Source organism: Mobula birostris, chromosome 2 (assembly GCF_030028105.1).
Source record: "Mobula birostris isolate sMobBir1 chromosome 2, sMobBir1.hap1, whole genome shotgun sequence".
NCBI lineage: Eukaryota > Metazoa > Chordata > Chondrichthyes > Myliobatiformes > Myliobatidae > Mobula > Mobula birostris.
The window spans coordinates 165,465,764-165,479,693 of NC_092371.1; the positions used below are offsets into that span (position 1 = coordinate 165,465,764).

Genomic DNA, 13,930 nt, shown 5'->3' on the forward strand with positions numbered 1-13,930 from the left:
CTTTTAGCTAAAAAAAAAAGTAAAGGTCCGACAGAGTGTTCTTCGTATAGGCCGATTTCTTTATTAAATGTTGATGTTAAAATTTTGGCTAAAGTTTTGGCTCGTAGATTAGAGAACATTATACCCTCTATTTCTGAAGATCAAACTGGTTTTATCAAAAATCGTCTTCCCTTTTTCAATATACGGCGCTTATTAAATATAACAGAGCTTGACACTGTGGTCACCCTTGTCTATGTCTCTTGTAGGTCATATTAATGTTATTAAAATGTATATCCTTCCTAAATTTTTGTATCTATTTCAGTCTTTACCAATTTTTACTTCTAAAGCTTTTTTCGATGTGTTAGATTCTATTATTTCGTCCTATCTATGGAAGGGTAAACACCCTAGACTTAAAGCTCACCTTCAAAAATCTAAAAAGGAAGGTGGTATGGCCTTGCCGAATTTTCGTTTATATTATTGGGCAGCCAATATTCATTGTCTTATTTTTTGGTCTTTTTTCTATAATCAGTCTGACTGCCCAAAATGGGTGGCAGTGGAGTTGAACTCTACTAAGGATATTTCCATTTCTGCACTTCTCGGTTCCGCACTTCCTTGTCATTTGCCTAGACTAATTGTTAATCCTCTTATCAGACATGCTTTAAGAATATGGGCTCAGTTCAGAAAATTTAATGGTCTTCATGGTTTTTCTCTCTCTAGCCCTATTTTACACAATCATCTTTTCCTACCTTCTATGCGGGATTCAACATTTTACGACTGGTATAGAAAGGGTATTAGGCACTTTTGAAGATCTTTTCAACAACTGTCTGTAAAGTTTGATCAACCTAATACTCATTTCTTTAGATATCTTCAAATTAGACATTTCATTAACCCTTTGATATCAAACTTTCCTGAGATGGCTGAGAAAAATGTTCTGGACTTGTTTCTTTGTATTAATCCATTAGGTAAAGGTTTAATATCTGCTATTCAGGATAAGTTAGTGATCTTGAGGCATGCTCCTTTCAATAAAATTAGAACTGCCTAGGAACAAGATCTAGATATCTCTTTATCTGATGCAGTTTGGGATTCAATTCGTAAGTCAGTTAACTCAGCCTCTTTATGTGCCCACCACTGCCTTTTACAGTTTAAGGTTGTACACAGGGCTCGTATGTCTAAAACTAAATTATCGCGGTTTTACCCTGACATTAGTCCTGTCTGTGATAAGTGTAAAGGGGCTGAGGCTTCCCTTATTCATATGTACTGGGCCTGTCCTAGTCTAGAGAAATTCTGGAGAGAAGTTTTTTCAACCCTATCTCATATTCTTAATTGCCATTTAGAACCTAACCCTCTGGTTGCTCTTTTTGGCAACTTAGGTGAAGTAAATATGCACTTGGGTCTGACTAAATGTCGAACATTATCTTTGCCTCTCTCTTGGCTAGATGGTTGGCCCCACCCACTCATGCTTAATGGCTTAGTGATATTATGGCCTGTTTAGACCTCGAAAAGATTAATTATTCACCAATTCGGACATAAAGTTTCATAAGGTGTGGGGACCTTTCCTTGAATATTTTCATAACTCTTTTTTAGGGTAAGTTTACCCTTTGTATGCTACAATCCCTTGCTTTCAGCTTTTTTTTGTAAGTTATACGGTTTTTTGTTGTGAATTACATTATACTTTTGGTAGTCAGCATTATACTTTTTTCCTTTATATATTTACAGTTCTCTGTGGTTGAATGCTCTGATTTTTTTTTTCTTTTATATGCAGAAATGGTTGGCCTGGGTTTTTTTTCAGTGGGAGGTTGGGGTGGATACCAATTTTACATAATTCTCTTTTGGGAGCTTTTTCTTATTGTTATGAATTACATAATGGATTTGTTTGTTTCACACTGTAGAAATCTCCATTTTGTTGGGTTTTTTCTCTGTAGTTTCACTGTAGAAATGCATAAAAAATTAATTAAGAAATAGTACACTAAGTGAGGCAGTGTTCATGGTCTCTTGGTGTGTTCAGAAATTTATTGGCGGAGGGGAAGAAGCTGTTCCTAAAATATTGAGTGTGTACCTTCAGGTTCTACCTTCTTCCTGATAGTAGCATTGAGAAGAGGGCATGTTATGGATAGTGAGGGTCTTTAATGATGGATGTGTCCTTGATGCATTGCTTATTGAAGGTGTCCTCAATGTTGAAGTCTAGTACAGTACCCATAATGGAGTTGGCTGAGTTTACAACCCTCTGCAGCTTTTTCTGATCCTATATTTTGGCGCCTCTTTGCCAGACAGTGATGCAACCAGTTAGAATATGCTTCATGGAACATCAGGAAAAAAATTTGCCAGAATCTTTGGTTACATACTAAATCCCCTTAATCTCCTAATAAAATAAAGATATCGGCATGCTGCCTTCATAATTAATTGAGTCAATATGTTGGGTCCAGGTTAGATCTTCAGATATGTTGACACTCAGGAACCTGAAGCTGCTCACCTTTTCTACTGCTGACTCCTTGATGAGGACTGGTGTGTGTTATAAACACAACCTGATGTAGGTATTGCTGTTGTCCAGGTGGTAATGTGGGGTGATAAGGGTAATAACACCTGGCTAATTTGAAGCCAAATACTTGAGTGAAATTAACCTGATCGAGGATATGTGAAATGCAAAAATTGATTGTCTGGAATTGTTAAATTCATTTTTGTGTGCAGAAGGTAATATTCAGATGATGAAGCATGTTCTTTAAGTTGACATTGAGTTTTATTAGAACAGTACAAGAACTTCAGGACAAAGGTAGATTGAAATGGGAGAATTAAAGTGGCAGGCAGCTGGAAGCTTGCAATCCTGTTTGTGAACTGTGCAAGTGTTCTGCAAAATGGTCACCTAATTTGAGTTTCGTTCTCCTAATTTAGTTGTGAGCCGCTAATACAAAAGCTTGTAACTAATGAATATATTAAGACAGAAACATTACAGTCAGGAATAACTGTAATTCTTAATTCATAGATTACTTTCATTCAAATTTTATGTAGAACAAAGTGTAATGAATTTAAAACTCTTTGAGTTGCCTTTAAAGAAAATGTTAACACTTCACTGAACTATAAATGTGTATCTTCAGGTACTTCATGAACCACTAATAGATGAAGATCCACTCTTCATTGCCACATGTACAGACAGAGAACTGCGTAAAAGGAAAAAGCGGAAGTTTAGTCTCTGGGTCCGTCAGTGTGCATCAACAGGCTACATCTGTCAGGTGATGTTTTTGAAAATGTTTTCTGCTCCTCAAGCTACTACCCCCAAGATTCATTTTCTTGCAAGCATTCTCAGTCAAACAAAGAAATACAATAGTATCAATGAAAGACAATCTCTGCAAATACACAAAAAAGTAAACAAGTAATACTGAGAAGATGTGTGGTAGAGTTCTTGAAAGTGAGCCGATGGCAGCAGTGAGAAGAGAGCATGGCCTGGATGATGAGGGTTTTTAAGTGAGGAATGCTGCTTTCCTGTGGCAATGCTCCTTGCAGGTGCTGTGATTTCCCATTCCTGCACCCCTGCCAGCATTTCCAATGCCACATTAGTTTTTTTCTAAATGTTCTATTGAATATTTTAAATACAAAATAATCTGCAGATACTGTGATCAAAGCAACACTTACAGTACGCGGGATGAACTCAGCAGGTCATCAGTTTCCACTGATGCTGCCCGATCTGAGTTCACCCAGCGTACTGTAAGTGCTCCATTGAATATTTTGTCTGGCACTTGTGTAGCATCTTTCCAGATGCAGAAATTCTGGGGGGAAGATAAGCCAGATCATGCTTATACTGAGCGAACAACTCCTGTGTTAGAGTGGAGCTAAGACACAAATTTATGTGTGGTAAGCATTTGTTTACAGCATAAATGCAGATAACTGCTGCTGCACGACTGGCAATGAAACAAACTACAGACCTTTCTTTAAATAAGAAAATGTTAATACTTTTGGGATTAAATATTACGTTTTTTAAATGACATGCATGGAAAGCAAGATAATAACTGAATGAACTGCAATATTTAAGAGATTGTCTTTGGATGTGCTAATTTGTTCTGAGAATGGAGAAGGCAGAAACAGTATGTGTATTCTCCAACGGAATTTCAGTCTGCAATGACATCTTTGTATACTCTAAATATACATGTTGGAATTTTTTATCTTCTCTCTTTGCTTTCTCTAGATTTACATTCATTTGAAGGAAGGAACAACTGCAGATGGGCTAGATACTTTGAAGAACAAGCCACAGCTACACAGTCTTGTGGCAAAAAGCCTTTGTCAGAATTTGATGGGAAAGAACTACATCATATATACTGGCCCCAGCATAACCAGTTTAAATCTTTTTGAAGAATTTGAGAAAAAAGGTTTGTTGTAAAAGTATGAATAGTTGTGGCTTGTTCAGAATTGGGAAGTTTGCAAAATTTTGACCCTTTTGTTGTCATTGAAATCTCCTGAAAGTATATTTTCTTCAGTGATGCTTCATCCAAAATTTTAGTTATAATGTTTAAATGGAAGGAATGCAAATAACAATTCTGAAAAGAAGTGTTTAATCCAAATGATGTTTGTGATAGATAATAGGAAACATTTAAAGGGAAGATATGTAAGTGTGAGTACAGAGTGGAAGATTACGGTGAAAATCTGGTGAAGATTGAGAGGTGGCCAAGGTGGGTTTTAAACTCTGACAAACTGGTCAGACTGAACAATGTATTGAACATCAAACAGTACACATTGTGCTGACCCCCTTTAACTTGCTCCAATATCAGTCTAACCCTACCCTCCTATAAAGCCCTCTATTTTTCTGTCAACTTTGTGTCTCTGATGTATCTGCCTCTACTTCTACCCCTGGCAGCACATTCCATGTGCTTACCACTTTCTGTGTAAATCACCTACCTCTAACATTCCCCCACCCCCACCCATATACTTTTGTCTCAACACCTTCAAGTTATGCCCTCTTGTATTAGCCTTTGGAAAAAGTTTCTGGATGTCCATTCAATCTATGTCTCTTATCATCTTGTACACCTCTATCAAATCACCTCTTGCCCTTCTCTCGAAAGAGAAAAGCCCTAGCTCGCTCAACCTACGATCATAAGAGATGCTTTCTAATCGTGCATCATCCTCTGTACCATCTCTAAAGCTTCCACATTCTTCTTATAATGAGGCAACCAGAGCTGAACACAATACTCCACGTGTGGTATAACCACCCTTTAAAGCATTGCAATGTTACTTTGCGGTTCTTGATCTCAATCCCCTGACTAACCAAGGCCAACACACCATACGCCTTCATAACCAACCTATCAACACGCTGCAACTTTGAAGGATCTATGGCCAAGATCCCTCTGTCCCTCCACACTGTTAAGTCACGCCATTAACCCTGTACTCTATCTTCAAGTTTGACCTTCCAAAGTGCGTCACCTCATACTTTTCTGGTTGGTATTCCATCATGCTGTGCATACTTTTTAAAAAAAAAATAAATCAGATGCTATGGCCTTAAAAACTATCATTAAAATATCATTATGGGTTACCCAGTGTTGTATGTGAAAGTCCTATAAACACTGAGATCTTTGACTCCGAGTTTACATAACAGTTTATTGTATGTTTCCCTGAGTGATGTGCTGTGACCAGTCTCAAGCCCTACAAGTGTAAGAATTGATGAAACAAAAGAAATAACTCCATCCTTGCAAAGTCTTGCAGCTGTGATTACATGTAGCCAGTCCTTGAATGGTCATACCACAATACAAGTGGCACTCTTCCATCTCTGGGGGGCTGAGAAAATGGCTGCTGCAGTGGTGGTTGATGATGTGCTGCTGGTAAGGGATTGACCCCAAGAATCAGAAGAACCTCGTGTTTTTGCTGCAGGAAAGTTTCTAGGACAAATAAAATCCTGGTTAAAGCCAGGTATTGAATTTGGCACTAAAATGCACCAAAATGGGTCCAATATTGTTTGACTCCAGGTTAAGCCCATCTTAAGCTGCATAACACATCTTGAAAACACACTTTTAATAAGTTTTATTTAGAACTTTCAGATCTGATGACTCTAAGAATTGATTAAACAAAAATGTCTGTCCTTTACTTCCATTTCCTTGTCTCACTATCCATGAAGGATTTAAGTTTTGTAATATCCTATGTCCACTAGCTCATGGTATGAACATTAGCAATCCTTTTATAAGATATACAGTGTGTATATGTGTGTGTGTGTATATACTGGAAATTTGTACGTTTGTTTTGTTCCTTTGACCACACCCTCTAAAGACAGTATCCAAACAGAGATTCCCTAATTCAGGACAATTTGGGAAACAATTCCTATAGCTATCTGCATCCAGGATAAGGACTGAATGACACCTTCACTCGCGAGGGTTCCTGAATGCTCTTTTGAGTTGTCCTTTCTGTAATTTTCTCTGAAAGCAGCAAGGTATAAAACACAAAGTTAAGCTAAGGTAATTGTAACACTTAACCAAAACCCGGGGTGAAAAAATCACCTTGAGTTTGTTCTTATCAGACTACTTTGAATTTTGCACTTGAAATGTTTAATTTGTAATGTCTTTGAGTTGTCTGATCATTTTGGCAGCTAGTTCAGCCTAAGTGTATGGTTTAATTGACTGTCAAAGGATTTCCAAGATTTGCATGGGGTTGTGTAGATTCATTGGGCACTACAGCATTGAAGCAGGTCTTTTGGCCCATTCAGTATGTTTTGAATTGTTATTCCGCCTAGACCCATTGATCTGCACCTGACCATAGCTGTCTATAAACCTCCCACCCATATACTTAACCAAACTTTTCTGAATGTGGAAATCAGACCTACATCCACCACTTGTTTTGGTAGCTTGTTCCACAGTTGCACCACCTGCTGCATAAAGATCCTCCTCAGGACTTTGCTCAGTTATTCACCATGCAATTGCCTGAGGTAAGAGTGGGATGGATGCTGCAGTGGTAGTTGATGATGTGCTTCTGGTAAGGGAATGGCCCCAAGAATCAGAAGAACCTAGAGTTTTATTTTTATTACAGGAAAGATTCTTGGACAAATGCTAGGTGCTAGGTGACCAGTAATCAGCCTGGAAATATTAGGTCATGTTACATCTCTCTTTCCTTGTTCATGAACAGGTATATGGAGAGGAAATGTTTAGAGGGATATAGGCCAAATGCAGGCGAGTGGGATCAGCTCATGTAAACGTCTTGGTTGGCACATATTAGTTGAGTTGAAGAGCCTGTTTCAATGTGGTATAACTCTATAATAAATAGTCACATTTCACTTTATCCGTGTTTCTCCATGCTCCCCTACTTTGTTGCTTTTTCACATGAATATTCACCAAAGTATGTAGTGAGGTTATTATGGCAGTTCATGGCATTATGGCAGCTAGGGTTTGGAGGCCCAACATTGATGTAGGCACCTCAGCAGTTTTATTCCATTAGGAGTTTAAGGGCATGACTAGACTCAAGCAAACTTATTTATTTTTTAATATTCACAAAGCTAACAGCTTTGTGAAGGACCCCATGCACCTGTCATACAAACTTTTCTCCCTCCTGCCATCTGGCAAGAGGTTCCGAAGCGCTCTCAGGACCATACACACTTACTTACTTACATACATTCTCTCTCTCTCACCACTCCACTCCCTTTGCAATTTTTGCTCATTTCTTTCTCAATTTCTGTTAAAACCTTGTTTACATTTTCATCATTTATTATTATATTGTAATTTGTCCTTTACTGTGCCTGTTGTCTTGTTTATTAATTATTGTACTGTCTTGCACTGTTTTGTGCACTTTATGTAGTCCTGTGTGGGTCTGAAGTCTATTGTAGTTTTGTGTTGTTTCAGGTAGTCTAGTGTAGTTTCATGTAGCACCATGGTCCTGGAGGAACATTGTTTCATTTTTACTGTGTACTGTACCAGCAGTTATGGTTGAAATGACAATAAAAGCCACTTGACTTGATTTTAATTTAATCATTTTTGTGTATTGCTCTGTACAGCTGCCACATCACTGATGTGTCGTGAAATGTATTGTTTTAATTCTGATTTTGATTGTGAACTGTTCTGTTTTATAAGCATGGGGTTATTGTAATTACATTTGGATTGTTTCTCCGCACATAGGGATTTATTGCTGTGGACTTCTGAGCACCAAGAAGAGTGACTGCACGGGATTGCCACAGTCCATGTTGGTTAACCCTGAGCCGCCTCGTGTCAGAGGCCATTACAGAGTACGAATGAAAAGAAACATGTCATTAATCAGCTGGGCCAACAAAGGACAGTTCTACTTCCTCACAAATGCATACTCTCCATTCAAAGAAGGTAAGTACTCATGAAGCGGTCATCCTGATATGATTAAACGTATTCTGATGAATTATAAGTATTTTTGCAATTTTTTCCTTTGGGTTTCCATATTATAGGTGGCGTTTGTTCTCTCTGTTGAAATTCCAAGAGTGCAAACTCTACTGCTGGTTGCAGAGAATTATTAGTCTTGTATCTCTTGATGCTGTGCAATTTGTATTCCTAATGTCTGGCTATTGAAGATAGTGAAATCCCTGCAACCTTTTGGCTTGCATTATTTGTAATCTATCTGCCTTTCCAATACATAATATCACATTGACACTAAGATTTCTTATTTTTGACTAAGTTGTTACATGGCCTTTAATTTTTGCCATCATTTTCTCTTGAACTGTGCAAGAGCATTTCCTACCACCGCCAGATGTTGTTCAGTCTGTCTGCGTCACATGAAATCCAAACCTTTTTAGTATATCATATTTCTGAATGGTCCATGAACCTATAAACCTATAAACATTAACGCTCTATTCCTCTTTGACTATTTACTTTTAAATTATAATTTGTACTAATTTTTAATGTTTTGCACTGTACTGCTGCCACAAAACAACAAATTCCACAACATACATCACTGATTCAAATTCAGAATTGACCACTTTCATTTATATAACACCTCTAGCATGGTCAGTCTCTCAATATGCTTCACTAAGTCTTATACTAAGGCAGGTATCCAAAACCTTAATCATAGAGAAAGGATTTAATCTGCATCTTTAAGGTGAATAAATTTAAATCAGTCTTGATCGAATGGCAGAGCAGCTTTGATGGACTGAATGGTCTAATTCTGCTCTTATGTTGTATGGTCTTGTGAAAAGTTTTTAGGTAAGTATTTCGAATAACTAGGATCCCAAGGCCCAAGGCAAGGTGGTAAAATGAAACTTATGATATACAAGAATCCAGACCCGATGAATGCAAGGGTTTAGTCAATTTGTAGGGCTGGAGGGAGTTGCATTTTGCACATTCTCATGCATTCCATAAGTGTGAGGGGTGATTAGCTGCCATTGGATTTTGGGTCCATAATTGGTCACTCTTCAATTGTCAGTCCAAACTACAATTAAACCTTCAACCAGCAAAAAGGGAATTTCTAAACCTACCAGTTTTTATTGTTCGTTTATTTAGAGATGCAACATGGAACAGGTCCTTCCAGCCCAACTACCCAGCAATCCGTCTATTTAACACTAACCTAATCACAGGACAATTTGCATGACCAATTAATCTACCAACTGGTCCATCTTTGGTCTGTGCGAGGAAACCAGAGTAATTGGAGGAAACCCATGCCATCATGGGGAGAACATACAAACTCCTTATAGACGGTGCCAGAATTGAACATCAACGCCAACACCCCAAGCTGTAATAGAATGAGCTAACTGCTGCGGTACCATGCACCCTTCGAGTGACACACAACTCAAAGGATCCCCAGGCAAATATTGCATTGTTTGTTTTTAAAATATTTTGTGTGTCCCAATACAGGAACTGCATGAAACATTAGCAACCAGGAGACTACACAAGGAAGTATTTGATTAATGAGAATTACTGCTCAACCTTGAAAATTTACAGAGGTTTGACTCTGAGTGGAGAACACTGGGTGTGGAAAGAAAAAAATTGCTGGAGGCAATCACTAGGTTAAGCAGCCTCTGTGGAGGGAAATGGACAATCAACATCCTGTCTGTAGGAAGGTTCTCAACCTGAAATATCTATTGTGTATTTCCCTATTCAGTTGCTGCTTGACCCACTTAGTTCCTTCAGTAGTTAATTTTTTCCCTCCAGATTCCAGCATTTCTGTCTCCAACTTTATTTTCTCCTTTCCTACAATTCTAGAAGGCAATAATTGGAATTCCACTTAAAGTAACGTGCATTGTGTTTTCAACCTGCAAGATCTTTTGTTAAAAAGCTTGTTGTCTTCAGATGTTGTCTCCTCAATGGAGTCTGACCAATAGGAGAGGACATTTTGTGCAGCTTATCCAAGTCATTCCGATAAAATGCATACACTGAAGAAACCCATTTAGCAAGGTCAAATAGCTGGAGATACTGGAATTTTGCAGTGAGATAATATTTCAAAACTTGTATGCCTGACTTTTTAAATACTGCAACCTTTTCAGAGGGTGGTGAGTGGATGGAACAAGCTGCCAGAGGAAGTGGTTGAGGCAGGTACAATGCTATCATTTAAGACACACTTGGATTGGTATCTGCAGGGTTGGGGCTTGAAGAGCTATGGATCTGTAAGGAAAGAATTAAATATGATTCCTCCTTGGTACATGTCAAAATAAAATGAAAGTTCGAAGACAAAATGGTGTTGGTTTGGAATGTTGTACTAACCTGGAGATGTGTACAAGTGGCTCCTCTCTAACGTTGTAGCAATGGGCTTGATTAGTAGATGATGAGTATTATTTTGATTTCTGTACTGCTGTACTTTTGTTTTTGTTTCTGTATCGCACTTGTGCAAGTCCTAAGTGTTTCCTTATGCCCTTGAATAAATGTGCAGTGTCTCCTTTTCTGGGAATGCATATGCAAATAACCTGAGCTGAATGAGGAAATAACACAATGAATCTTCAAGTAGTTTTTGGTACAGGGCCAAATGCAGGATATTGGTACTGTATGAGTAGTTACCTTGGTCAGCGTGAACTCGTCGGGCCAAAGGTCCCGTAACCAATCTGTAATGTTCTATGGATCTATGACTCTCTAACACATTTTATAGCATAATTCTGATCACTTACTGTTGCATCAATGTTTTGGTCCCACAGGTGTCATAATCAGAAGGAAGAGTGGAGAGATTCGTTGTCCATTAGCAGTTGAGGCTTTTGCTGCTCACCTTGGTTATATTTGCAAGTACGACGATAAGTATAGCAAGTGAGTATGTACATAGTCATATCTGTAACTGTGAATAGTAAATCCCCATGTGACTGAGAGGCTGCGTTCCTAGAAAACCATTACAATTTTCTATAATGTAAACATTTATCTGCCCAAGCCGATATATTGCAATACACCAATGCACATCCCTCCCCCCCAATCAGCATCTACAAGACACACTACCTCAAGAAAGCAACATCTGTCAACAACGATCCCATACCATCTGGGCATGATGTTGTCATTTAAAGTTAAATTGGATAGATATATGGACAGGAAGGGAATGGAGGGTTATGAGCTGAGTGCAGGTCGGTGGGACTAGGTGAGAGTAAGAGTTCGGCACAGACTAGAAGGGCTGAGATGGCCTGTTTCTGTGCTGTAGTTGTTATATGGTTATATATACTATCTTCTCACAGCTACCATATGGCAGGAGGTTTAGAGGGATATGGGCTAAACAGGACGAGCACGCTGGTCGGAATGGATGAGTTGGGCCAAAGGGCCATGTTGTTTGCTGAATAACTCTATGCTCTGGCAAGTTCAGGAACTTAAGTCTGTAGTCCTTTGAACGTTATCGGTGAATATGCTCCCACCACTCTTTCAGGCAGTGCACTCTGCATTTGTAATAACTTGTTATTCCTGTCACTGACCCTTTTGCTAGTGGAATTATTTTCACCCTACCTATTGATGTTGTCTTTATTATCTCTGTTGTGAAACAGGAGTCTAACAATTGCTATTCTCTTCCGCAGATACTTTATATCACATAAACCTAACAAGACCTGGCAGCAAGTCTTTTGGTTTGTCCTCAGTATTGCTGTCAATAATGCATACATCTTGTACAGGATGTCTGAGGCATATCTGGTCAGACGGTACACCCGGTTGCAGTTTGGTGAAAGACTGGTCAAAGAGCTCTTTGGAATTGAAGAGCATCTTCCTTCAAAGTGATTCCTGCTGGCAGTCCTTGTACTGATGTCAAATTGTTGCACTGCATCCACAGGGCTAAACCACATCTCACAACCTTGTCCCAAACATTATTTTTAAAAATGTTTTGTCATTATGAAGCTTTTACATAAAAATCTGCAAACTCCCAGCTCTGCCACAGAAACTCCAGCCAAAACGAAGACCATTTGTAAGGAAGCTGGAAACAGATACTCCATTTATAAAAACTGAAACAATGAATACAACTTGTTTGGATTTCTGCTGCAGAAAGAATGGTGGGAAACCAGACTTGCAAAGGTGAATCTACTTGCAATGACAACACAAGGGTGATAAATTGTGGTCTGATTGTGGCATTTATAAAAATGTACTTGGGGGTGTGAAATATGCACTTTTATATGCACGTGTGGGAAATCATAAAACCATCAAGGAATCATTTTGTTTTCAAAAAAACATTATCTTTGTTACTTTCTTAATGATTTGCGCCTTCAGAGTATTGTTCAATAATGTCATCTAATGGTTCCTCCATATATTGTGCAATCAACAGCCCTGTTTAGATATTTATAATGAAAGATTTAATATGCATACTGAATGTTTACATTGGACTAGTTATTAAATCATGTTCAGAGTTCACAATTTCTGCTATGTACTGCATTTAGAACCTAGTGCACCAGGCCCAGGCATAAATTACATTCTTTATTCACTGACTATACTTTGTCACTGCAGATTCGTTGTTGCTTGGAATGCTAAACATTTATGTGGAGGTAGAGTTTAAAACTGATGGATGACAATTTCCCCACAGTGAGTTTTTAAAGTTCAGTTGGGGTTGTTAGATGCAGTAGAACTATAATAGTGACAATGGTATGTGTGACTACAGTGGATGAATTAACTGGTGGCATTTCGTATTTCCTAGAAGTAGGCCTGCCATTTATTATTCAAGATGGAGGAACCACTGGCAAAAGAGAAATCTTAAGTCCTTAAGTGAACTGTGCTAAATAGGGGATTATTGTCCAGTTATTAAATCTCTATCTTGGTGTGGAGACAGCACGCAGAGTTAATCTGTTGCTTTCATGTGGGATTCACTTTCTGTTAGTTGATTTGTACTCAAGCAATGTATGTGTCTCAAAAGTGCCCTGTATATTACAGATCTGTTGTACTTAAAATATAAAAGATGTATGTTAAAATTTACAATAAAGGAAAATTGTGGTGAAGATTTATGCCTTGGTGTCGATTAATTGTTTTAAAAAAAATCTCAGTTGTATATGATGACATAAGCACTTTGATAATAAATTTACTTTGAACTTAACTATTCAACTGGTAATAGAACACTACTGTTAAGCAGATAATGAGTAGGTACACTTAGTGGCCACTTTATTAGGTACACCTAATTAATGCAAGTATCAAATCAGCCAATCATGTGGCAGCAGCTCAGTGCATAAAAAGCATGCCTGCTTATTTTATGGATTTGTCAATAAGAGAATGGAAGAGAATGGCCAGACTGCAACAGCAGAAGACCATACTGGTTCCACTCCTGTAACTAATAATGTAACCATTACGTGTAATGCCAAGTAATGTTTTATTTCTTGAATATATTATCAGATGGCTGCTACTGGGTTCATACCACCACATCTAAAATCTGTTTCATTGATTTAGGAGACCCTTTCAAAGGTTCTGAAGAGGCACTATATAAATATTCATCAATTTAAAAAAAAAACAAATGCTAGAAATATTCAGCAGATCAGACAATACATAAGGAAAGAGGTTTCGAAGTTTTCAACATGAAATGTTAACTCTGGTTCACTTGTTGCCTGACCCAAGTGTTTCCATCAATTTTTGCTGTTTCATATTTCCATTTTCTGTAGTGTTTTCTAAACAAA

General features: G+C 38.1%; 1 protein-coding gene across 1 annotated transcript in view; it reads left to right on the forward strand.

Moving 5' to 3' along the window:
* Nucleotides 1–13,260, forward strand: part of pgbd5 (piggyBac transposable element derived 5) — a 66,244-nt gene extending 52,984 nt beyond the window's left edge. The window contains exons 3-7 of the mRNA XM_072278133.1: nucleotides 3,069–3,203; nucleotides 4,154–4,334; nucleotides 8,052–8,249; nucleotides 11,018–11,123; nucleotides 11,867–13,260. Coding sequence (XP_072134234.1) covers nucleotides 3,069–3,203; nucleotides 4,154–4,334; nucleotides 8,052–8,249; nucleotides 11,018–11,123; nucleotides 11,867–12,062 — 816 coding nt within the window. The 3' untranslated portion in view covers nucleotides 12,063–13,260. The remainder of the gene's footprint in view (nucleotides 1–3,068; nucleotides 3,204–4,153; nucleotides 4,335–8,051; nucleotides 8,250–11,017; nucleotides 11,124–11,866) is intronic.
* Nucleotides 13,261–13,930: the final 670 nt, after the last annotated feature.